At 34.4% G+C, this 27,902-nt stretch overlaps 1 protein-coding gene across 1 annotated transcript in view; it reads right to left on the reverse strand.

Annotated features, from left to right (window-relative positions):
* Pcdh15 (protocadherin-related 15) overlaps positions 1–27,902 on the reverse strand; it is a 759,655-nt gene that overhangs the window by 617,550 nt on the left and 114,203 nt on the right. Inside the window, exon 2 of the mRNA XM_013514752.1 lies at positions 19,946–20,064. Coding sequence (XP_013370206.1) covers positions 19,946–20,036 — 91 coding nt within the window. The 5' untranslated portion in view covers positions 20,037–20,064. The remainder of the gene's footprint in view (positions 1–19,945; positions 20,065–27,902) is intronic.

The raw sequence follows: 27,902 nt of genomic DNA on the forward strand, positions 1-27,902 counted from the left end.
GTGCCCCAGTCAGTCTGTCAGTTAGCACAGCCCTCGGTGGAGTCAGTTTAGACCACCGATGAGAACAAGGGCGGGAATGTTTAACCTCGGGGGTGGGGATTTAGCTCAGCGGCAAAGCGCCTGCCTGGCAAAAGCAAGGTCGTGAGTTTGGTTCCCGGTACCGGAGAAAAACCAAAAAAAAAAAAGAAATGTTTAACCTCTGAGTGCCTGCTGTGTGATTGTGTGAACCACTGTGCAACTGTTAGTAAAGGATGGTAAAAGTAGTAGCCTGGTCCATCTGTGCTCCTCAGCAAAAGCCCTTCTGAGATTTTAGAGCTATGGCGTTTGAATATATCTTTAAAAATGTTTTTTTGTTTTTTTGTTTTTTTTTTTAAAGGCTTTTTCTGGTAATTACAAAGTTAAAAATGAAGCCAAACTGGCTCTGTTCTTGAATAAAACTCTCTGAACAAAAACACCATTCTTCTTGAAAATTCCTTCTTGGCAGATATATCATCCCTTATTGTCCACCATGGCTGTTGCCAGAACATAGAGTTCCACCAGGCCAGCCTTCCCCTGTCCACTCCTGGCTTCTCTACTCCTAGCCAATTGGACCAGTTCCGGCCACCAGTTCTTCTGTTGCCAGCCCTTTGCCAGTTCGTCTGATACCACACAGGTCTTCCTCTCCACTCCCAACTCCAAAAAGTCCAGTCAGTCATTGCATGCATTATGTCACAGAGCACCCCCTCACCTGCTGCCTTCTGATTTACAGCTGCCTTTATGTGCCTATCCTGGGCAGGTGGCATCATCTAATGCCCAGCTGGGCTGACTGTCAGCAACTCCTGACTCTGTGGAACACTGAGGAACACCACCAAATTTTAAGAGAAGCCGAGAACTGGTTGGAGGGAGAAGACCCTGCTGTCATGGTCAACCCTGACAGATGGGTAGCTTCAGCCTTTCCAAAGGACAGCCCTGGCTGGGATTACAACACCTCAGAGGGAAACAAAGCAATCCACAGATATTATCAAGTATTTCTCAAAGGCAAAGTAGGGGGAAAAAAGCCCACCAATATGTCAAAAGTTACTATTGCTAACAAGAACCCTGATAAAATCCCTCTAGACTTTTATGAGAGACTTTGGAAAGTCCACAGAGTCTACACTCCAGTTGACCCTGAGGCACCAGAAAGTTTACAGATGGTAGATGCAACCTTCATAGCACAAGAAGCACCTAATTACCATAAGAAAATCCAGTCTGATAGACAATCATATCCTCTGGTCAATGACCAATAGTCAAGATGTAAGAGCTATGGGCACTAGAAAAATAAGTGCCCATTCAGACTGAAGGATAAGAATTCTCAAAAGCTTCAGTCCAGATCAGATGACATCCCTTTCATCAATTTGATGGGTTCAGACTAGGCCAGACTGGGTTCCTTTCTTCAGCTGGGTTACTGGGAATTCACAGTCCATGTCCATATGGGGTTAATCCATGACTTTCCTGGTAGACAGTAAAAGAGAACACTCTATAGTTATCCAAACTATTGCCTGTCTGTCAGAAAGAGGTTCCCATCACCAGGGCAACTGGGACTTCTGCCTCTTGCCTTTTCTACCAAGCATGAACTCACAACCTGAAAAGACATCAGAGTACAGACGAGCTCCTCTACTTGCTAAAGTGCCCAATCCTACTCCTGGGGAGGGACATCTTAATTAAGTTAGGTGCTACAATACTTTCTCTCTGGGACAATCTGCTTCTCTGTCCCTCCAGTTCCACAATCACAGTACCTGCTTGCTCTCATGGTCCCATGAGAAGGAAAATGACAATTGATGGACACACACATATAAAACATACTCAAAAACCCTTAAGACTCTCTTTCCCTGTGTTTGGGCCATCAACCACCTGCTGCTGACTGAGAAACCATCCTGGGGCAACCCCCATCTGCATCAAACCCCTTCTAAGTGCTGCTTCTTCCCACGTTTGGTTTGTTTTCTGCATCAGTATTATGCTTATTTAGCTGAGTTTGGCTTTAGCAACTCCAGTATTAAGAGATAACTGTAGACCAAATGTAGTAAGAGTATTTAAAGGCTCTGAATTTACCATCTTGAGATGTGTATATAATCTATGGCATACACATGCACACATATGCACCGATCTCCATATACTTGGCAATGTTATAACCTTTCTACCAAAACTTTTTTTTTTATCTTTTTTGAGACAGGGGCTCGCTATGCAGTTCAGGCTGGCCTTGAGCTCACTTTGGAGCCCAGGCAGGCCTCAAACTTGCAATGATCCTCCTGCCTCAGCCTCCTGAGTACTGGGATTACAGGCGTGAGCCACCATGTCAGCATTACCAAAGCTTTTGTCAGCAAAATTTTACAACTGGTATTTTACCAGAGATTTGATTCATAAAAATGGTAAAATGCATAATACTAAAATTACTATTAATTTTTCTTAGGTATAGTAGGTTGACCACTGTTTTAGGTTATCCACATTATTTCTTTTAATTTATTAAATGTTTTACTAATTTGGGAAAGAAGGACATGCATTAAATAACAGACTTTAAACCAAAAAAATTATACATTTTTTCATTCTTCATGTCTAAGTGATTCTGCCAGCATATTTGATCAATAAAAGCAAATTGACACAATTATTCTTCAAATTCAGTAGGGTTAACGAGCATAAATGTTGTGAATCAAACAATGAGTCTTTTCATTCAGAGGTGAATTCTTAAATTCACATTTAGTCACACATATCCTGTTTGTGTATTACTTAAAACAAAATACAGACTAAGTGGGGTTGAAGAGAGGAGGGGAATGGGAAAAAGAACTAAGGCATGTCTTGTACAGGTACAAAGTCCCTACAGTGAATGTGATCATTATGCGTATCTAAACTGTACTGACAAGTGCAATTATACAAAAATAACTAGGTTAGCTCTTTCATGTACCAGTGAAAATCTGTTTGGTACGGAGGCAGTGATCATCTGTCTCCTTGTGGACCTAGATTGCTTCATCCCTTTATTGAGAGTCACATTTTACATCCTGCAGAACATGAAAGCTTCACTTGAACTGTGATGACACAGGGTCTCTCAAGAAAAAATGCCTTGTTTAGCTTTTATGACTTTATTTTTTAAACATACATTTATGGCATTTGGCTGAGGCAAAATCTTTACACTTTTCACCTTTATATTTCGATTTCATTGCAATCTAATGCTGAGAGAAAAACCTGACTAATAAATAACTGACAGATTTGTAGTTAAGACTATCATTTCAAAATTCTAGTTTAAAGTTCGTAGGACATAACATCCTCCAGGAATCTCTTTTCATTGTTTATGTTTCTATTATATAACTGGATATACTGAGTTGAAGCATTTAGTAATAATTAAAATTCTAAAGTTCTTAGGAAAAGTTAACCAGATAAACCAAGGGAGAAACAAAGTGGGTAGCTGATGGAATTAGAAGAATGTGAGCCTTCACACTTTCCACTTTATAGCACAAGGCCTACTCTCCCTTAACTTTGCCACCTGTGTCCCTCAGGCAGAGCCAGAGCACTCAGGTACCCGAGTACTTACAACACTAGTGGCTATTTTTTCATATAAAATTATTTTCATCTTCTGTAGTTTGTGATATGACTTATGTAGATTTAAAAATACAGGATATCTGAAGAATATAAGGCAGAATACATATACTTTGGCACTAGATACTTAGCATCTAATTTTTATCAGAAAGTTAAAGATTAAAATATATTTTGGAAAACAGTCTAAATTGCTTTTTAATATAATACCAGCAGCCTGAGAACTTCATATTTTTGGCAGAAAAATTATGTCATTTGACTATTATTTATTTCTCCGTGATATGACTTAAGAAGTTCCTTCATAATAAACTAAGTATCAAATATTAATATGACATTATAAAGTCATAGATAAATATTGGACATTCCTATAAAGAAATTCAATTTATCAAATTGCATGAAACAGAGCTAATAAGCCAGAGATAAGTCAACTTACGGCATATTCTGTGAGAGCTTAATATTTCATTCTGTATAATTTGCAAAATATATACAAAAGCACATCCCTAAAAATAATCAGGTAGATTAAAGTGAATTTACATTTATCCAAATATACACTCACTTTGCCACTCGAAACCATCACTACTGAACAGAGGGGACTTATAAATCCTTAGGGTAAAGTGACTTTTTTTCCCTGATTAACTAATTGTAAAGAAAACTAGAAAGTAACTCCTCAAAAGGAAAAAAATTAATGTACAATTTTTGCTGTACTTTCATCTAAAGCATATTATTATGATGCCAATTATAACAATACACAATATTACTGTAATAGTTATATTGCTATAAATATAATTTTTCTTCCAATAAAACTAGTCAGAATAAAAGTAAACACTTTGATCTATATATAGAAAGAGTCATTCAAACTACTTATATCACATACTCAAATTACCATATTTTTGTCATTGGAAGGCTAAAAATTTGCTTGGAAATATTTAAATATACAAAACATTAAAGATACAATTATCTTGATCAGAAACCCTACTTACTCCCCAATAGATCATAGATAAGCATTTCAACTCTTCACCTCCATATACTGAACTAGTCATTTGTCATTTTAATCTGTTAATCTGGAACCACCATTTAATAGGGGAGTTGAGATAGTTTGAGGAACTGTGTAGGTAATGAGGCATAATCCTGGTGAGTGGGATTAGTGCACATGTGGAAGTGACCCCAGGGAAATTTGCCTTAACTTTTTTCTGCACGAGGGCACAAGCCAAAAATGGCCAAAAATACACCAAGAAGCAGTTCCTCACAATACCCTGGGTCTGTCAATGGGGTGATATTGGAATTTCAAGCCTTCACAATCAGGAGAAATAAGTCACTTAGTTTATAGCATTTTGTAAGGTAATCTAAATGTACTAAGACTTCTGATTACACTATGATTACTTCAGTCCATAGAGAGTTAGATATTATGCCCTGTATGTAGAATAGACTACTTGTCACAATACCCTGCAGAGTATCTGCTAGGATAGCATCTGCTATATTACAGAATGGAACCCACAAGATTGTGTTGAGACATTAAATAATTAAATAAATGAATAATGACCACATGCAGTAATATATCTGATATATCACATGCATGATAATTAAGATTGAGTGAATTGTAGAAGAATCATACATTAATCTAGGTGTACCGATTTACAGAAAAAGTTTACTTGACTGAAAAAATTATGATTATGACATATTGCAGTGTGTTTATTATATCAGTTTAGAGGTAATCATGTAGTTTATTGAATTGTATTACTTATGTTTCTAAGCAAATTCAATTGAAAATAAATAAAAAGCCAAATGTCATATGTAGCAATGGATATACAAAATATATTTTATATAAAGTACGAGCCTTTACTGAAGTGACTTTGACCCAAGTCTATTTCTTGCAAACATGTATTGTAACCTTCCCGTGTAAAGAAAGGGAAGGATTGGTGGTAAGGTTTGATAAACTTATTGTGACATATGTTCTTTCATTTGTTTTAGAAAAATTTTTTCAAGTAACTTTTTATATTAAACCTGTTCAAAATGATTCCTAAACTGTAAATCCGAAAGATTGCTTAAAAAGTTTTTAAATATACTACAGAAATGCTATCCATTGTATTTTCCCTTTTCTACTTTTAGATAAGAATTCAGTATCAGCATCCAATTGATGAACGTAGTGCGCTAATACATTTAACATATATGTTGGTAAATATATACTTTTCAAATATCTCTTTTTGATCATCTCTGGCTTTAGAATATCATTTTTCATTTTGAAACTCATCTGCTCCTACACATCTTCAAATAAGTACATCGCATTTGTTGTTAATAATATAGAATTTTATTCTCTGTTGAAGTAAGATATCTTAAGTATTTGATATTGGTGCAAAAAAGATAAAGAAAGGAAAATAAAAAGAAAACTCACATTTGAGACATGAGTATAGGAATTATTCTTATTATAAATGTGAGTTTTCCTTTCCTTGCCTTATCTTTTTGCGTCTAAATCAGAAATCCTGAAGGGTATTCAGTTATTTTACAGGTTATTTAATATGTTCTTCATTTTCTAGGCATTAATATTTTAAAATCCTTCCACAGTGTATTTCGTCTAGTAAAACATGTCAGCAATCTCTAAAGTGGTGCATTCTGCATCACAATCTGCCTCCCGAGGCCAGCAGAGTACAGTGAGGTGGTACTTCCTGATCGAAAGCACATCTTCTAGTCTCAAGGCACTCTCTCTTCAGTTTCTTCTTTTTGTATGGGCACGTCAATCATTTTCCAACTGCTACATCCATTAATCTTCTCTAGTGATGGGTTTCGAGCAGCAGAAGATTCAAAATTACCAGTTTTGAATGAATATTTGCATAACATATCTTTTAGCTTTAGATGGACAATACTGAGACAATTCAATAGGGGCTGCTTTTCTTACTGTCTTTAATATATGAATATGCTTATCCATATTTATGTGATTATATTAGAAAATGACGCCATTAATATTAAGGAACACACAGAGCACATCGTGATTATTTTCAAATGCCACATTCTTGGTGGCCTGATCTCAGTAGCCATCTTTAAACTGGCCAGAGAGAGGTAGTGCTATCCTGGGGTCTATGGGGCCGGTGACTTCACATCAATGACTGCTTGCCGCAGGTCTGGGTTCACTTGAACCTCAGCTCCTCACTGGGCAACATTCTCCCTAAACTTCTCTTTTTTGGGGGGTGGGGAATATTTTATTTCAGTATTTCATTGAAATTTCCAAGAAACTACCATGTCCTTGATATTTGCCAAATGTACTTTGACAATGGCATTAGTTTAAATTTAAATCTTAAACATTTAGAAACTAAACTGAAATCATTTCAAAATTCTCTAGCTTTGGGAAAGAAATTATGTGGCATCTCAGTGAAGGGTCTCCTCATCTGATGCAGAAGGAAGATGTAGAGTTATTACAGTATGCATATGGGGGCCCTCTGGCACAGTTATACCTTAGAATGCACACCGGGAAATTTTTTCTTTTCTAACATGTTATCCTAAGTCCTTTCTGTAACAAAGCAGGTGAAAAGTCTCAGGAAAATCACCTTTTAAAAAAAAAATCCTTTTAAAGTAGAGTTGGGAATTAGAAACATGATGTGCTTGGACCTCGGATTTCAAATTTGCTATGGGGAAGCATAAGTGTGAAAAGAGGTGAGAAACAGAATGAAAAGAGAAGAAGTGCGAGCAAAGAAAAATACGAATGGAAGAAAGATTATGTGACAGGGAATAATGTCAAGAATAAGGGAGTAGCACGAATATCTGCATGAGTGCAAGTAAAGAATAAAAATTTTCATAAAAAAACAACTAAAGAGGAGCTGGGGATTTAGCTCAGCTGCACAGTGCCTGCCTGGCAAGTGCAAGGTCATGAGTTCGATTCCCAATATCGGAAACCCCCACCTCCAAAAAAAAAAAAAACAAAAAACAAAAAACAAAAAACTAAAGAATATATTTTAAAAATTGGAGATGACTGTCTTCTATTTCTTTGCTGAAAGAAACTGTCAGTGAGTCCTTGACTGATCAATATTGCATGTCTCTATCTGTTTTCATGAGAAACCACTTTGAAAATATCAATATGTAGTACAAGAAGCATTGTTAATTTCCTACCACTTTGTTTGTAACTCTGTATTGTCTGTACTGTTCTTTCACTATTTTATAAAATGTTGTCTGTCTGTCAATGTTTTCCTCCTTTTATTTTTTTAAAATATAGAAAAAGAAATAAAAATTGGAGATCAAAAAACAAGAAATAGGAAAAAGTAAAAAATGCACAGATATCAGATTATTATAGTTATTATTATTTGACAGATGCCTCAATAAAAGAGTACAAATTAGCCTGTGAATGGTTGACAAATTATTTCAGCATACAAGATGAAGTCTGGACAGAGAACAGTGTTTGTTCCAAAATCAGTCTATTGTGTGGCATGTGTGAGACTGTGTATGTACATACATGAATGTTTTTTCACAAAGGAAACCTAAACAAGTACTGATTGTTGGTGAGTTAAAATTAAATATTACAATGTAGAAATATTGTATATTAATACTATCCCATGTGTTATAGTACTAAAATACATGTTAAGAATTTTCTTTGTATTATGTTACTGAATCTTAAAAATAAAGATGTTTAAATACCTTTCTTCACAGATCAGATACGTAGGAAGATTAGATAAGTCATGAAATCACATATTGATTTTGCTGGGATTTGGAAAATGTCTGTTTTATTCTAAAGTCCATCTTCCTAAATACTGGGATGTTATTAATATTCCATATCCACACACTACCAGTATTATATTGTACGTAAGTCCTTTCATGTTTCTCATTATAATAATACACATGTGCTTATAATGGATAAAGACTGAATCATAGCTCTTCATTTAGATTTTTTTTTCTTGTACTGGGAATGGAACTCAGGGCTTTGTGCTTGCCAGGCAGAAGCTGTACTGCTGAACTATATCCCAGGCCCTGTTCATTTTTGTAGTAACTCAAAATTATCTCATGCAAAGATTTCTTGAGTTGAGCTGCAGGTGACACAGACTATTAACACACATCCAAGCAGGCAGTGTAAAGGCCATCTGTTAAGCAAACCTTTTATAACCTATGGTAGTTAGCCCTCTACATTGTGAAAAAAATTGAAAGTTGTCAGAATCAAAATGAAATGTTTTCTGTCAAGCATTGCAATAAATAAATAGGTAAACCAAAAAGTCATAAAGAAAGGGGCAAAGGTTATTTTGCATGATTTCCTGATAGTAACTAGCACAAAAGACTGCCAGAATTAAATGCTTGTGTAGAGGCCACTGTCAAAAAAGGAACCATATGATAAAAGTGCTTCTATAAGAGCGTTTTTCCAGCAAGTAATTGTGCAACCTCAGACTGACACTGCTTGTGTTATTATTAATCCTTGTGGCCAGGATTAATATTTCAAGGTATATCACATAATCGTCCTCATTTTTTACAAAGTTAAATTGCCTTGACCTCTGTGAATATGCAGTTTTCTATGGCATGCATTTTCCCCCTGCAATTGTCTACTCTGTGCAGTATTGTGTATGACATTACCAAATCCTAAAAATAAAGATTTTTAAATATCTTCTTCATAGGTCAGATTCTTAGGAAGTTTAGAGAAGCCATCAAGTCTCATATTTATTTTATGGGAAATCAAGAGAAATACTGTTTTAGGAGATCAGGTCTGTGTCATTCTATCTCTCTCTGTCTCTCTCTTTTTTGTTTGTTTGTTTTTGTTCTTTTCCGGTACTGGGAATCGAACTCACGATGTTGCGCTTGCCAACCAGGCGCTGTGCTGCTGAGCTAAATCCCCAGCCCCTTCTCTGTCTCTCTCCTACTCTATTTCTTTTAAATTTAAATTGAAAGTAACAGTGGGTCCTGCAACAATGTATTCAATCAGCTACTATGGAAAATAATAAGAAAGGACATTGCATCTGTATTGAACATATACAGATGGTTTTTTCTAGTCATGATTCACTATACAATATAATTTAACAACTACTTTTGTCTTTTACATATTATGTAGTATATGTAGATATTATTTAAAGTACAGAGGAAGATGTTCATAGGTTATACTCAAATACTATGACCTTTTAAATAAGGAACTGGAGCACCAATGTATTATGGTGTTTGCAGGGAGTCCTGGAATATCTCCTTATTAATCACCAAGGGGTGACCTAATTGATTTATATTTATAGTCTCTATTTGTTAATTTTACTTCATGCGAGCTAGGCAGTAGTATTCATGAAAAAAAATAGATATACATATACATATATTTGTGTATGTGTGTCTGTTTGTTCATTTTGCATCATTGGAATTTAATTTTAAACTGTCTTATTATAGATATTAACACTCATGTTTTAATAAAGGTCATATAGCAAGAGTTATATGGAGCATCACAATATCTTTGCCTCTGTTACAGTTTCATAGGGCAGAACCTATATTATGATACTTTCATGAATCTGTAGAACTTTACACTGGCGAGGACAGGGAAGATAAAAACATACCAGGGCTGTGAAAATACTGGATTAGTGTGGCAGTATTACACAGTGCACTGAAGGTATAGCCCCACAGGAGATAGTGTGTCTTAATAATAACCACGTCTTCCAGGATATGAATATGGACTACATCTCCATTTATTGATGCTTCTATTTCCTTCACAAATTGCAGATTTTAGTGTTCTTCTCATCATGGAAGTACAAATCAAACCACAATGAGATACTTTCATTTACTAGAATGGCTACTATAATTTGTTTTTAAATTTAAAAAGACAAGTACTGAATGCCATACAGAGAGGCTGAAATACCTGTACACTGTTAATAGGAATGTAAAATGCTGTCGCTACACCTGTACTAGTAAACAAGTGTGAGTTTTCTATTAGGCAAGGTAAGTTGTAGAAATCTGGTGGGCGACATTTAGCCACAAAGCGGGGTTGTAAAGAACATAAAAGTCTTTCTAAAAGATAGATGTCATGTTAAATGGCAGCTTGAGCCAGACTACCTGAGCTTAAGAAATTCACTTAGATTTAGGAGGTGTGTGAATTTAAGCAAGATACCTAGCATCTTTAAACCTTCCTTTTTTCTCTTCTGGAAAATACAAATAATAGGATTTCTCATGCAGGATTTTAGGGAAGATTAAACACACTAAGTAAGATAGTACACACTTCACTGAACATTCCTTTCTTCCTCTAGCTCTACTAGGAATCTGGCCCTTCCCAGAAGATGGTGCTTTTCTGAAACACTCTCAGCAGTTGGAGGCTGTTTCAAACTATCCTGACATCCCTAGGACCTGTGGAGGGGCAGGTGTTCTTATGTCTGGCTCCAAATTACCTGTATCCTGCTTAATAAAAATAAACAAACAAAAACATCTTGCATCTTATATCTTTAAAAGATATTTCCCTTTCTTCCACTCCTTATATTCACTCCAAACTTTCATAACCAAACTTTCATTGGATTCATTCTTTTTGAGACCACTGATGAGTGCCTCCTTGTCATTTGATATTAAATTCTCACCTATCACCTTGCCTGGTCACACTAGACTCAGATAATCACTTAATTACTGAGATGCCCTCTTCATTTGGCTGCTATGAAATGGTTCTCTGCTGACTTTCTTCTCATTAACTCTCTCTAAATATATTTATTTCCTTGCTTATCGTTCCATACCTTCCTGCAATTAACATCAGTGTTAATGACGAATTATACCTACATTCATTCATTTGATGGGGATGGTCATTGATTCTTTCCCAATCCTCAGGCTAAATATACTGATACTAAGTCTTAGATCCTATAATAATCAACACACCATCAAAACTTGCTGGATTTATTTTCACAATACACTCTTAGTCAACCATTTTCCCAAATCTTGTGACAAGTCTTGCCTAAGGAAACTTTCTTTTTTTTTTTTTTTGGCCTGGAAATTCACAATACCTTTCTCACTGTTCGTCCCACACTTCACAGTTCGTTCTGAACAGAGAGCCACAGTAATTTTATTAAAACTAAAATTGTTTCATCCATCTATTAAAAACACTTCAGAAATTTTCCTTACTACTCAGAAAAAAATCACAGCATCCTGAACAATCCTGGATAATCTGCATCTCTTCCTCACCTCCATAGTCTTACCCATAATCCATTTCCCCTCACTTAGCTCAAATTTTCAAACCCTGTAACTTATGTCATTGTGTTTCTCAAGCCTCCTAGCCACATTCCCACCTCCAGGACTCCCACTCATTTCCTGGGATCAAGGCTCGGTCCCTAGAAATGTGTATCACTGTTCTTCATCCCTTTCTGAACTTCACTAAAAGCAGTATCTGTATGTTAATTTCTTCCTACCACATCTTGTTTGAAATTTTATTCTAACTACTCCCTTACAATTTTATCTACATTATATGTTGATGTAATCTCTTTCGTGTACTAACAAATTCCATTATTTCATAACACTTTATGTTTCTGTACCTCCTTCCAATATAAAGTAAACACTCCAATGAGGAGGATTTTTATCTATTTTATTGCTTGATGTATTTGCAACATGTGAGTTGAGCTTAGCACCAGCTAGAATCTTAAAAATATTTGTGTGAAACTGTTTAAGCTTTGGTTACTGACAGGTAGTGAAATGCATATGTTACATGTATCACTTGTCAATACACAATGTGAGCGAATCATCTAATATTTTAAGGTGTTTGGCATATATAAATAACTCAAATGATAGCTACTATTATTAAAAATCATACATATGCAGACTATTATATCAGAAATGCTTGTGATATGTCATTAAATGAATTAATGAAAATAATATGAAAATACATTATTAGTATCCCTTTCATATGATATGTGGTTTTCCCTTATAGATACATCATCAGAGTCATGTTGCTTGTCTCAAGCAAACCAATTATGAGTGAGTTTGGGATATAACTGCATAAAATATTAATGCCTGTTTTAGCAGTGCTCCTTTTAAACATTTTCTAAGTCTCAGCCTGAAAAGCACTCATCAGTATTCCAATTGTTCAATAAAGACACTTAATAAACTCAAAGTAGCTGAACAGTCTCCACTGAGCAGTCTAATTGGCAGCCCTGAGGGGCAGTATAGGAGCCTCCAAGGGTAGGGAAGATGTGTAGCACGGACCGGCTTACTGATCTTAGAAAAACTGCTGCAGTGTGATCCACTAGCATTATGAAGAAGTACTGAGAACAGAAGCTCATAATCAGACAAGGAGGATGGGTGACGGACCTCAGGAAAGCATGAATTCCCAGTGTGAGCGTTCTTAAAAGAATTTTTAAATAATGTTCTTTTGCGAGATAAATTCTAACTGAATCTCTAAAAATATACGTGCATACGCGGATGTATATGTAAGTACATGTATACGCACGTAATATATAAATCTCCTGTTTTCCCAACAGATTGCAAAAATTGTGCTCTGGGTAGTACCTCCATATCACACATATTTCCTGATAGTTTTATTCTTCTGTGCTATTGTTGAGGACTATCAAACCAAAGTCCCACTAAACAGGTTACTGAATTGTTTGAATTATAGGTACTACCCTCCTAAGTTACCCACTTGCCCCTCTAACGGTAAAAGAAGTATTTTTCCTCTCAAGATGTTTTTCTGTTCAGTGTTTATTTATCTCAATAACCACTAACTAGCCATCCTATCAGATATTAAGGTAAGCAAAAAATAAATGAGATGGTTTCTTTAAGATATTAAAATTTAAACATAAAATTTATATTTATATGATATGCTATAATATAAAGGAGAATATGAATATTAAATTTGCTTGGATGTTATCAGTAGACACTTTAAAGAATAATGATAACATATCAAGTAATAAAAAGATTTGAGTAAAATCTGGGAGAATAAGATTTTGCTAAGATTTTGATCTTATAATGTAAAAGCACAGGATGTGGTTATTGCATGTGGAGCTGAGATAACAGGTTTAATCTCAACTTTGACACTTACTGGCTGTACCATACTGGGAGAGTAACTTAACTTCTTTGTGTCTAGCTCCAAGCCTACATGCACAGGTATAATAACAATGAAAATACACTTATTATTATAATCACAGAGTTCAAGAAATTCTTACAAAGGTTAAATAAAATAATCTATATGAATGGTTCACTTAATAAATATTATTATTTGTGTAAAATTTTTGCAAATAAAATAATTTTTGATATGATTCACAGTTTCCAAAAACTTATCAAGCAGGTATTAATGATGTGCATAAAATATATAGGAATATTGCTTAAGCATGTATGACACAGGATATTTGAAATTGCCAAAGCTGAGTATTAAAACAAATGGAAAGAAGGATAATGAGGATGCAAGGGGAAACATAAGCGGAATAATAGCTGGGCTGAGAGGCAAAGGGAATGAGAAGCAGAGCAAGGAGAAGAAAGATGATGCAGGAGAAATGTGAGTAGAATGTGAAGGAGGGAAGGGGCCTGGGTGTGAAGGAAAAGAGGTAGGCAGAGAGGACGAGACGGCAGAGAGAGAAGGGATGTACAGAAAAAGAAAAGACTATTTATAGTAATTTGAAGATAAAGAGTTGAAAATTGAAAATCTTAGTAGTAGAAAGAATGTAGTACAAGTCAACATTTGGTAGTTTACCATTCCTGGGAAATCGTATGTGTAGACAGAGTGAAAATGAATAACACTGCATAGAGGAAGTTATAATATGACATTAGCCAGTAGTTGGTGAAGTAATTTTTGAAAGAAAGTTGGAAAAAAAATACTGTAATTGGAAGTTAAGATTAGTGGTTTCCTATTTGGTTAATAGTAACTGGGAAGAGGAAGCTGAATCCCTTACAGTAGAAAAACTTCAGAAGCAGCCTGGCCTTTCAGTGCAAATGAAAAATGTATTATTTCTGTCTTATGGTGCATCTCCATCCCAGGGAGATGGGAACAGGGGAAAAAGAGATCCTCCTCATGTAGACTCTCAGGCACCAGAGATGAGGGAAGTGTAAACAGTCAGGGCTCAGCCCTCCATATCATATGGCTACATGAGCTGTGTTGGCAGAAGAGAGAAGGAAGAACCATATGTAGCACTTTCCTTGCATGAGGTCAGCAAGATTACATCATGGCCACATGACTTAGCAACTAGCACAATTTAGGTACCAGCTTTTCCTATTATGTATTGTTTAAAAACTGGGTAGTGATCACAAACATCCTGTTCGAACTATTTTGTGATCTTTGGATACATTACTATCTAAACTTAACTGATCAAAATTATAAAACGGAATGTAGAATCTTCCGTGCTGCACAGATAGCTGTATATATATATATATTTATTTATTTATTTACTTATTTTGGAAATTAACAATGGTTGTTGTATTACATATTGATAACTTCAAAGTGGATTCTCAGGAATTTAAATTCAAGAGGCATACAGAGCTTTTAGAAAACTTGGAACACCTAGTTGTCATTCTGATAAATCAGAAATTAAATTTCTCAACTGGACACTCAAGATTCTTTCTGTAAACATTTTCTCTGTGTTATAAATTCCTCAGTAGATTTTTTATGCGTATTCCAGCAAAACACAGTGCATATAATTCTCCTATTATATACATCTCATCATAGTATCTCCCTTATTGTAATGGAATGCAGAGGCTGCATTATTTTTTATTTTCCCCAGCATTTGATATTCAATCAAGTGTTAACTAAATGTTTTGTAGATAGTAAAAATGTGAAACACAGAAACAAAGTGATCATATGTGTAGTGTCTGCATATTTGCAGAAAATGAAGTTAGAAAAGATAAAAAATTACTAAGGAGTGTATCATGCTTAATTTTCAGAAAATAACCAAACATTTTTATTATAAAGTGTGGCTTTTCATAGATTCAGAAATAAAAGTAGGACAGTCTCCAAACCACCGAACAAGTAAAAGTAGAGTACTTCCAGAAAATGGAGTAAGGTTGATAGACAGACATGGAGGAAATGTTTCTTTTGAGAAAGTTGCAGGAAAGGTAAATCGATAGTGAGGTAAATCAATTTACAGAAATGCTAGAAAATTATAGGACTTGTCTAAGACAGTAGTCATTGGAAGCCCTGGAGAGTACAGTTTCATTAGAGTTGTATGAAAATCCAAACTGCACAGCTTACAGGAGTTAGTGAGAAGTGGTTGCAACAGGCATAGATATTCAACAGTGAAAGGTCCTAGCTAAGGAAAGCGGCACTATTATGAGCTGTATGCGTCCTTGATGATTCTGATCCAAATAAAATTATAATTTGTTTATGTTCAATTTCAATTTTTTAAGAACATTTAAAATGAATTCTGCCTTTTTACTGGATCAGAATATAATTTTCCAAAGGTTTCAGATCATTCATCTTGTTAAAACTGCAAGGGCAGCATTCATCTTATGAATAATTATTAACTTTTTTGCATTGTTTGAACCTTGATCCAGATCATTTGCTCCAGTTCCCTGGCTCAAAAAGAAAAAGGGATCACCTGAAATATCAGTACCTGGCTTTCCATTTAAAGATACCTTGTAAGTAACGTGTGAGTGTGTATGTGCATGTGTGTGTGTGTTAGTAGGGAGAGAATCTTCTAAATATAAGTAATTTTAAACACAATTTTATTAGTATGCTTTAGACATACATCACAATCACATTGATCTTAGGTAATTTGTACCTGTACATGATGAGTTAGTTAATTTGGATGAAAGTTGTGTCAACCTTCTTGGTACAGCACGGTAACAAAATGATTTTTTTCAGACAATATTTAATTTGCTCATAAAAATGAGTTCTTTTTTCTTAAGATCTCTTCCATTCCAGGAAATATATATATATATATATATATATATATATATATATATATATATTCTTTAAGAGCTACTGTTACTTAAATGTAGAAGAGCTATTGATGTGTGCTCCCCAGGTACAAGGCTGTAACAGAGATGTTTCTTACATATTTGAAACTAATTACAGGAAAATAAAAACAAGACTAATAAAAGTCCTTCAGACTTTATGTAAAAACTAAAGTGTCCATTGAGAGTACAAGGACCCATAATATTATACACCTTCAGAAAAGAAGAGACAAAAAACTCAATGTGCATATGGCCCAAAAAAGGAACAGACAAGATTTAACCTACAAATCAAAGTAAGACTTTTCAGGGAAATTTTCCTGGAGTCAGTGTTGCAATTAATAATGTTCTTTATTGTTCTCCCATTCTAAATGACAGATTTGTTATATAATTTAGAAAAATGTGTATGGGTGTGTGTTTATAAAGCTTCCAAAAGAAGACAAAATTATCATGTATGGAAAGGAAAGCAAGACAGTTACACATAAATCTTGAAATTAATTTCTTAGAATGAAGATACAGCCTGTAATATGGAATCAGTGAAGGGGAAGACAAGGAAAAAGAAAAAAAGGTATATTTTGATAAATAAATTTGCATAATGTACTGTATACATGGTTTTATTTTTGTTTAAAATATGTATTATCTATTCATTTCTGCATATAATTATACATAAATTAATAATACATGTGAGTATGTGTTAGATCTAGTTCTACCACATTTGTCTTTCAAAGCATTTGTATTAATTTCCTATAAATTTCAATGTCTTACTTTGCACTTAATAAGTTAGCAAGTACAAGTGATTGAATAGTCAGGACCCAGTTGACACGCCAGCAAATCTCTTAAGCAACATGCTTAGGCTCATTGTAAATTAAGAGTATCATTTACATAGAATTGCACAAAATACCCTGATTACAGATCACAGCGGAACAAGGATTCAAACTCTGTTTCTCTCATCCAGAAGTTCTTTTAAAAGTTTAGGAAAATTTTGCAAGGAAAGCTATTGTTACACCATTAAAATGGTATTTATAAATATGTTTTTCTCTGTAGTGATTTGTACTTTTGGATAATACTAGAATATTTCATTTTAAGAAAAAGTATTTATTAAACAAGCAGTATTCACTTTCCTTCTAATCACTTTATTCTTAAGAAAGTGCACAGAAAAGCATAAAAAGCCATTCTTAGCAAAGTCCAGCACAGTGCTATACCTTCATACCTAAACTAATAGTCTTCAGAAAGCTTAACGTATTTCTCTGTCATTGTTCCCTGACCTTTGTAACAATTTAGGTAAACCCACTGTCAGCTGTCAGAACAGGATAATTCGGCCAGGGGGTTATCTATGGCAAAATATTGTTAAGTTAGTTTTTTCTCATATGTTTCTATCCTACTTGTAACAATTCTTTTGACTTCTTCAACCTACTGACACACCTGTATGCTCAAACATATTCACTTCCTATATTCCAGTAACGTGCTATGTTGTATTAGTCTTGATTTGCCTGATTTCAGTCTTGCGCAGCTTGAGCTCATAATTTTATGGAGATTTTTTGGGAAAAGGAGAAAAATAACTATGAAAACCATTTCAGTCACACATAACAGAGAAATTGGGTAAGAGTGATGCTAAAGTGACTGTAATTGAAGGCAGCTTAAAAATAGTAAAAAGCTTAGGACTGGGAGAGCTAAGAAGTAGAAAGTTTTAGTAGCTGTGGAAGCACAATAGAAAAGTACTGCAAGAAAGAAATACTGCAATGGATACACAGTAGGAACTTTCTGTAAAATATACAAAGCTCAGTTTTTCCACCACTGTCCTCTCCTTCAATAATTGTGAGATTTGCGTCAGGAATCTCCACAAGTGACCCTGCAGCTCCATGGCTGGTATGAATTATTTTAAGGGGCATCCCAGGCCCTACCACACACTATCAGTGTGCAGGTGTGAAGATCCCCTGGACTTCAAGAAATTAACTAGGTGATGACCAACAGTTACCTGATAATTTTACATTAGAGGCTATGCAAATATCTATTTATAAAAGATCAAGAGGTGTAATGAGCTTATAAAGGAAACCAATCAGTAGTACTACAGCTTAACACGAATTATTACCTCTCATAAGCTATACCGTAGCAAAGATATATGCTTTGCAGACTGATAATGTTGGAAGCAACACAGAGAATACCCCTCTACTCAGTATGAACACTAACTATGAGCAAAAGTAGAATGGCAATGAAACGCAAGATATACCAGCACACTGGTTATTCATATACTCCTAGAGTTCAATTAAAATGTTTTCTTTAAAATAAACTCATGTTCTCTTTTTTGCTTCACTCACATATACTTTTTTATTAATTCTTTTTATGGTTTGCTTTACACTGGACATTCACAATCTCCATACATGGGAAAAATGTGATCATAAAATTCAGACGTGCTTGAAGTAAACTTTGTGCTAATTAACAGGACTGTTCAGAGGATAAACCTGCTGTTCTTATTAAAATAATACTGTGGATTATTCTGTAAATTGTAAAGGATAACAAGCTGTCAACTAGTAAGACTGAGAATATGCATAACTTGCACACTATTTGAATAAAGTCATACTAATCAAAGCACCATTAGTCAGTTTCATCAAGTAAAGTATAAAAGAAATTCACATATTTTGCTACACCTAAAAGCAACAAGATCAAGGGAAAACAAAATTAAGAGATACGCAATTGTCTGTGTTCCCTAACTAGCAAATATTTAGTGTAAGCAATAAAAGGAAAAAAGTTTTCTTAAATAGCAAAATTTTAGGGAAAAAAATTTGCCCACAGTTTTTTCTTCTATTAAATTTAAAGTATATTACACACGTGCACACACACACACACACACACACATATATATACATGCAGCATTAGGGACCGTTTCCTCTCATATTGAAATACCTGATAAAGGCCCATTTGGGTCATTACAGACATAATATGTTAAATCTCCCTACAGAGATTGAAGACAAATGTCTTTCCAAATGGACTGGCTTACTATCAGGGAATGACTTAAAAAGTCAAATAAAATTGCTTTATATTTCCTCATTCTCTCTGAGTAAAGTAGTGGAGTATTTACTAATGCAATGCCAAGGAAAAGGGCTAGCACTGAAACCACTTATGGCATTTACTTTGACCTTTAGAAATATTATCTCAGAAAATCTTGATATCTTTTGTATTGAGAGCTTTATTTGAGACATATGAGCATACCTGAAGATTTTTCAGGAGTATTTAATATTTTAATAGTGATTATGCATCTGTTTAGTGAAAATGAGTATTCATATACAGGTCTTGTATTGGATTTTCAACCATAGTGGAACTTTATTTAAAAACAAACTGCAGTTTGTTTTTTGTTTTTTTTTTTTTTTGGTTTTTCTCCGGTACCAGGAACCGAACTCACGACCTTGCGCTTGCCAGGCAGGCGCTTTGCCACTGAGCTAAATCCCCAGCCCTACAAACTGCAGTTGTTATCACTTTCATGAGCTTATTTTAGTTAAAGTAAAATAGTTCACAGAGGTACTAATCTCTAAAGATGAACTACACATTAATATTGTGAATGTTTGTGATGTTTCTTTTCTAACGAAACATAAGAAATCCTGACCAACTCTAAAAGTTACACTAACAGCAGCCTTACCATCGTCATACTGGCCCAAGCAGATTGCAGAGAGAGAGCCAATGATGATCCCTGAAGCTAACACTCTCCAGAGATGAAACTGTTGAAACATCTTCTGTCAAATTCTACTCAAGCCTGATCTGAAATAGAAAGAAACATTTGACATGTTCATTAGTCTGCTATAGGTAAATAAAACTGTCACAGCACAGAAGAGCCTTAATGATCATAGTTAATTACCTGTGCCACACTATCCATTAACAAAGCAACACACTTGTTTAATGTATTGGAACTCTTTCTCAACATGAATTTGCAGACAAGTAGTCTCTAAGGAAAGACATCTTTTCTATTATTGAATTTGCAAGTAGCTTGAGAAGTGAACGTACTGATAACATTAGAAGCATATCTTCATTAAAATTTGTCTCAGGATGAATAAACTGTTAACCAGTTCAAGTTACCATACTTGTCTAAAGAATAAATCAATTTTAAAGTAAAACCTGCTAATCAAAAATTTAAGATAGTAACCCAGATATTGGCTTCTTATGTGAGAATATCAATGAAAAATTTCCTTACATTAAAAAAACTCATCTTTAAAATACTGATTCATTTCTGGTAACCAAAGTTTCACTTAAGTATGCCAAGAAAAAGTAAGGACAAGCCATCAGTTTTTACCACATCTGTCTTTGAAAGCGTTTAAGTGAATTTTCTTTAAATTCTTCTGTCTTCCTTTGCAATTTCTAAGTTAAAAAATAAGAACTGCTTGAGAAATCAGCAGCCAGTTAGCACACCATAAAATCTATTAAAAGAATGTAGTGCTCAATTTCTTTGTAAATTTAGAATATTATTCACACAGAATTGCACAAAATCTTCCCAATTATAGACTGCAACAGAACAGGGATTTGAACTCTGTTTCTCTAATTCAGAGCTTCCAAACTCAAATGACTAGAGAGGATGCCAAATGAATCAGCCGAAATGGACAAAAAGAATGGGGGAGGCTGTGATAAAGTTTAGTGTGCTGAATTTGTCTAAAAAGACCAGCTGGTGATCAGCTTCTATCCAAGGTTGTCATGTGGGAAGAGAAACCAATATTGCCAGGTCTACTGATATTCCAGGAGAAGGCAGACATCCACATTTTCATGTGATTGCCCAGTGTTCAGATGATTGTGTAGTCCCCTTTATAAGAATAAGTGCTTTTGGCAGGTCCGAATGGTGTCTGAGGGCCTCCAGTTTCTATTTCTGCCCAAAACTCTTCTTTCTGCTATAGCAGTTGTGGATAAAGTCTATTAGAGGACACGAAGGAACTATTTTACTTCTGTTGGTATTTAATGTAATTCATCTATATTTATTTTATGCATTTTATATTTATTTATACATAAGCACATATAAGATATATAGTCTATTCTAAAATTATATTTAAAATGGAAGCTCAATTTTTTTTTTACACAGGAGAGCTAAATGTGTTGAATGTCATGGATCCCCACACTAGATCATATATGTTTTAATATGGAATCTATACGTAACAAATAATGATTACTTATTTGATCAGTCTTGCATGGCTCTATTTGTCTTCCTGAGAAACAACTTTGAAGATATCAATACATAATATAACAACCATTGTTAATTTCCTACCACTTTGTCTGTAATTCAATATTGCTTGTATTATTATGTTATTTTGTAAATGGAGGTCTGTTTGATAATGTTTTCCTTCTTTTATTTTTAAAATAAATTTTAAAAAACCAAATAGATCAGGCCCTCAAATATTTGTTTTCTATAACTTATAAGATGCTCGGATCTTGCTTTTATAACTACTAGACACATGCCGTTCAAAGAATACCCCATTATAGAAGATTCCCATCACTTTATGCCACAAAAACTCATTTGTTCCTTTAGGAAAAAAGAAAAACAACATTAGTACTAATGGATATAGATTTTTTTCCTTGAAAAATTCAAGATCTTTAACTGAGTTCTCATATGATTTTGAAGAAATTAAATAGCATTTAATGGTCGTTAAAATAGATATATAGCCATACCTCCCTCATAAGATTGTTTTGGGTATTGAAAAATTAAGTGAATATAAACACAGGCTCAGGACAGCACCTCAAAAGGACTGACCACACCACATTGTCCTTCACACATTGTCTGTCAACTCTTTAAAGATCCTAAACATATATTTTCTCAGTGTGCATTAAAAAGTCATAAAGTTATCATCATCCTCACCCTGTGGAGAGAATGCCAAGCTCACAGAGAATGTCTCTGGCTCCAAGTTACAAACTAGTATGTGACTAAAAATCTTTAGTTTGTGAGTCTAAGATTTTGCTTATTCTGTCACAGCAAAGGATGGGAGAATTTCCGAGATGATACATGGTCCAGAAGGTTTTAGGACCTAAAATAGCCCACTATGCTGGTCTTCTAAACTCTAAAAATGACATTGCATGTCCATTCTCAAAAGGTTATCTGTCCATGAAGACTTTTTAAAATTATGCCTTCAACAGTTCTTTTTCAAGCATAGCACCAACAAAAAATATTGTAAAATATTTCTAAAATGATAAAACACTAACAGGCAATTATTTAAAAAACATAAAGAAAAATTTTGTATCTTAACAAAAGAGAGAAGGACAAAGTCATGTTCCTTTGTGGATTTTAACTATGCCAACTTCACTTCCCTTTTACTACTTCCATTTTGAATATTATGCTTTTCAGGAATGATGTTACTTTCCTTTATTTCTGACTGAAAACAATTTGGTTTCATTTAAAAATCTTCAAGATGAAAACAACTTTACAGTTCATCATTTCAAAATTATTAAAGTGAATGTCTGTCTTTTAGCTCCAGAATTTGTTTTTTTTTTGTTTTTTTTTGGTTTTTTTTTGGTTTTTTCTCCGGTACTGAGAACCGAACTCACGACCTTGCGCTTGCCAGGCAGACGCTTTGCTGCTGTAGCTCCAGAATTTGAAGTGGTTGATCTAAGATCCTACACAATTTTATTCCAGAATTATTTATATTTGGGAAAACACTATGATAAAAAGTTGTGCAAATTATTTTCTTAGAGTAGATATACACTTCACCACCTGAAGGAATAGGGTAACCCTGGGGAATATGCTGTATTTGTTTGTTTTTGAATAATGAGAAAAAGAATAATTTCTATATTTTTTTCAGCTGTTTAATTTATTTCTGCTTTAGCTTTACTGTAATTTAAACACTTCAGTAGACTCAGTAGTTATAGAAACCTGACAGAAACCTGAAAGAGAACTATATCTCACCATATCAGCCTGATAGCCAAAACATAGAGAAAAACTGTTTCTAAAAATGATACAATAAAAAGGACCTCTCAGAAAGACGCTGAGATTTCACACTCAAAAGACCACAGGATGAGCATTATTACACTCAGTATGCCGTTCACCTAAGGAGCTACTTTATAGCAGAATTTCTCTAATAAAGCAAATTACAATAGATAAAATGCTTTAGATGTAAGCATTCACATTTTTAGTTTTACCATATCTAGAGTTGAAAGAAAATATTCTTTCAATTGAAAGAAAATATTCTTTCACAGGAAATGAACCCATTAACTTTTTAAATTATTTAGGTAAATGTAAAATAATCCAAACAGCACCTCCAATGTGGTGCTATAACTTTTTAAAAAATAAATCCCATCTCAGATTTTTGTTATATCACTTAATGATAAATTTTCTCTGTAAACCTCCTTGACTAGTAACGTTATTCTCCAGAAACCTAGTGCACAATTATTTCTAAAAAGGTTAAGGGTGACCTATAAATTGGTTGTATTTACTTTTCAGGAGTAATTTAATTGGTGCATTTTATACTCTGGTGTAACTAACAAATGTGTTTTATTATATTGACTTGGAAATAACCTTCAAATAATGTTCAACTATTGGAGGGGAACGTAGGTATCTCACTGTTGCTACAGGTAAGAGGTTTGCCTTCCACATTTAACCTTTCATATAGTTACCTGATGCTTAAAAATACTCCACTACAATTACTGAATACAGAATATAGAAATTTCAAACTTCTTATCATTTTTGTTCTCTAAAAATGAAGCTCATTTCTATTTATCTTGTCTTTCACGCTCTAAAAATGTTCACGGAACCTAGAAGCGCTCATAGAGGGTGCTTTAATTCTTCTAGCCAGCTGAAAATATCAAACAATAATTTCATTTCTCTCATGGATTTTACATTCTAGATTTTACATCATAAACATAAATACACTAGATAGCATATTTCAAAAGGTATTGAGTGACAGAAAAATGTAAGCCAGTATTCAAAAGACACGCTATCATGTTATACTTAGCATTCAATAAATAAGATGAGAGAAAGAAAACAACATGTTTTCTGTTAACATAATTTAGAAGAACTGCATAAGGAAAGCATAACTATTTCAACAGCCCTAGCGGAGAGCCTTCCAGATGGCATCTACTGCCCTAACCACAGATTCTCAGTCCTCTCTGGAAAGAATACAAATCTCTTTCCTGGCCACGCACTTCTGAATATAATGCTAACGCCTGACAATACACAAAGCTCATCCTTTCAGACTCTCATCTTTGTTCCCTGTCTCATACGGCTTGATGACATATGAGAAAAGTAGCCAAGGCCAACTCACAGCATTCTCTCCTTAAATACATTTTTGACAAAGTTAAGTATGATTTTAGCCTCTGCTATGTGAAAAGTCACTAACTTTCTTGAGATATCAAAGCTTGGTGCACACTGTCATTAATGGGATAACGAATCTCACTGCAGTACTGCACCAGACAGCAAGCTAGCATCTCACAGTGAAGTCAGGGCTGTGCATAGACAATCTGCCCTTCACCAGGCTGTTCAGGTAAACTCCTGGGGCATCAGATCTCTGGCAAAATCTAGATAGAGCTATGAAAATAAAACCTGTCACTGCTCCATATTCCTTTTTGAGAAATATATGCCACCCACATGCTAGAATAAAAGAAACTTTCTCTCCTGGAAAACTTCATTATCAAGTTGAAAACATTAACCTTTCCAAAATAATCATACCTCACCACACTACATATGAATTTTCTTAACTGACTGGAAATATTCCTTCTTCTTCAGCATGTTGAGAAACGTTGGTTATGCTATGGAGAACAGTTATCATGCTAAAGGATGACCTAATGAATCATCTTTTTTATTTTTATTTTATGGTACTGGAAAAATATATTCCCTCTTTCTAGATCATCTTGTATTTTTCCTTTTATATATGCATATATAAATTTATGTTATATATTCACTTATGAAGAAATATATTTCCATATATTCTTTTAAGCAATAAAATATATTTATAATTTGCTACATATTTATACTTATATTTATGTGGGATATATTTATATTTTCTTTAAATCTTATTGTGGATAGATATTTACTTTTTTTTTTGAGACAGGGTCTCACTACAGAGTTCATAAGGGACTCACTATGTGGACCATATTGGCTTCAAACTTGTGGTGATCCGTCTGCCTCAGCCTCTCGAGTGCCGGTACTGTAGGTGTGCACTACCACAGCAGTTATAGCTGCTGTTAAAAAAAATTATGAGTTTAATTCAAATTCATGGACAGAAGTGGTCAGGCTATAGCTAATTTTAGGTATGGTAAAAAGTAACTTGTGTTTTTGTGATGGTTTTGGCATTGTTTGTTCTCCAAAGTTTCATATACTGGAGGATTGATGCTTAGTGTGATGATGGGAGGTGGTAGACGTTAGTGGAAGATCATTAGGTCACTGTAGGTGTGACCTCAGAAGAGATAAAAACAAACACAACAAAACAAAAACCCTCTGTGGTCTCTGAGCTCATCTCCCAGTGAGTTTGATAAAAGCCAGAACCTGACCTCTGAATCCCTCTGGCCCCCGTCTCAGGCTGTGATCTCTGTTCCCATACTTGCTCCTACTGTGGTGCCATGAGATCCCCACCAGAGCTGAACTAATGCCAGCACCAGGTCCTGGAACCTCCAGAATGATAAGGAGATAAAACATTTTTCATAAATTTATTCTATTACAGTTGTACTTGTTATAATAAATAACAGGGTCTGGGGATTTAGCTCAGCGGCGGAGAGCCTGCCTGGCAAGTGTGAGGTCGTGAGTCTGATTCCCGGTAACAGAAAAAAAAAAAAAAAAAGAAAAAAAAAACATATATATAAAATGAAAAACAGACTAACCATCTTCAGAGGACACGACGAGATCTAAGGCATCTCTTTCTGCAGTTTGTTTCAACCAAAATAGTTTACGTGGTCCTTGTGGGGGTTAACTCTTGTTGGCCTATGACAACTTCTTAGTGTATCTTCACAGATGCCTTTAAATTGTGTGCTAATTTGTTTTTTGCATACTTAGGTTAGACAGGTGAATGGATAAACAAATAAACACCCTAAGTGAGATGGAATAAAATAAAACTGATGAGGATAAATCCAAGAATGAAGAAAAGGAAAAAAAAAATCCCATAAGAACTACTCTTACTGCAGTCATTTTACTGTACTGAATTTAATTTTAGAAATTTAAAATATATAATCAATAGTCATAAACATTACATGAGAATGATGGAACTCAAAATACTTTTAATAGAGCCATCTGACAAAGTAAGTCAAGGCTAGCCTTGGACACTCTTCTTTTAAAACTTTGGTGGATTCTTGGAAAATTCAAACCAGTAACTTCACAAGACTATAGGGGTCTAAGCTTTATAAAATGATCATTTTTAATCATAAAATTCTAAATAAACAAAGGAGGGACAGTGGTTTTATTCGAGGGGTAATACTACCCAAGAATATAAATCACTGAGAGATATAATTTACTCAATTTATTCTTAAAGATTGTACCTTATTCGAAATTCCAGTGTTCCATTTATTATATAAATAATACTTATAACCTGTATCTTCTAATAGCCTACCCATATTAGTTAGTTTAAAAAGGTTAGCTATCAAAATTTGAAAAAAAAGAGTGGAAATCCACTATTTTTTTTTTTTTTTTTTGGATTTTTCTCTGGTACCGGGAACCGAACTCACGGCCTTGCACTTGCCAAGCAGGCGCTTTTGCCGCTGAGCTGAATCCCCAGCCCCGAAATCTACTATCTTTACTAATTATCAACATATTGGATAATATTTTAGTGTCCATATATGTATTATAAAATATAAATATGGATATATAACCTATGTGCATGTAAGATGCTGCACTTGTACTGCAGGTAAAGCTTGATTCAGTTTCTTCTCATGATTTTTCTATGGAGCAAGTGCCAAAAACATACTTTTTCCTTACATCTTTTCACGTTACTTTACTAAAATTCATTACAAATAACCACAGCATTAAATTTTATACCCTATTTTATAGGATTTTCAATTTAGATTTTTAGAGCTCTCATCTATTAGTATTAGATTTAAATACACATCCTTAAGTTTCTTACAAATGTCACAAGGCAAAAAAAGAGCTTCACTTAAAATTGAATTTTTAAGTTCACAGAAGTGTATACATGATTTTAAAAATTAATTTTATTGGTATATATTAGATATATCAAATTTAAAGCCCCAATCCAAAAATGGGAATGTAATGTAAATAGACACTTCTCAGAAGAAGTACAAACAGCAAATAAATACGTGAAAAAATGTTCAGCATCACTGGTCATTTAAGAAATACAAAATGAAACAACCCTGAGATTCCATCTCACCAGAAAGAACAAGTGTCATCAAGAAATCAACCAATAACAAATGCTGGCGAAGCTGTGAGAAAAAAGGAACCATTTTCCACTGTTTGTAGGAGTGAAGACTGGTACCACCGCTGTGGCAATCAGTGTAAAGATTCCACAAAAAACTAGAACTACAGGTTCTATTTGACCCAGCTGTTCTCATGCATGCATGGTTTTTTTTTTTTTTTTTTTTGTTTTTTTTTTGTTTTTTTCCGGTACCGGGAACCAAACTCACGACCTTGCGCTTGCCAGGCAGGCGCTTTGCCGCTGAGCTAAATCCCCAGCCCCTCATGCATGGTTTTAAAA

The sequence above is a fragment of the Chinchilla lanigera genome, unplaced genomic scaffold (genome assembly GCF_000276665.1).
Source record: "Chinchilla lanigera isolate Chin_1 unplaced genomic scaffold, ChiLan1.0 scaffold00024, whole genome shotgun sequence".
Lineage (NCBI taxonomy): Eukaryota > Metazoa > Chordata > Mammalia > Rodentia > Chinchillidae > Chinchilla > Chinchilla lanigera.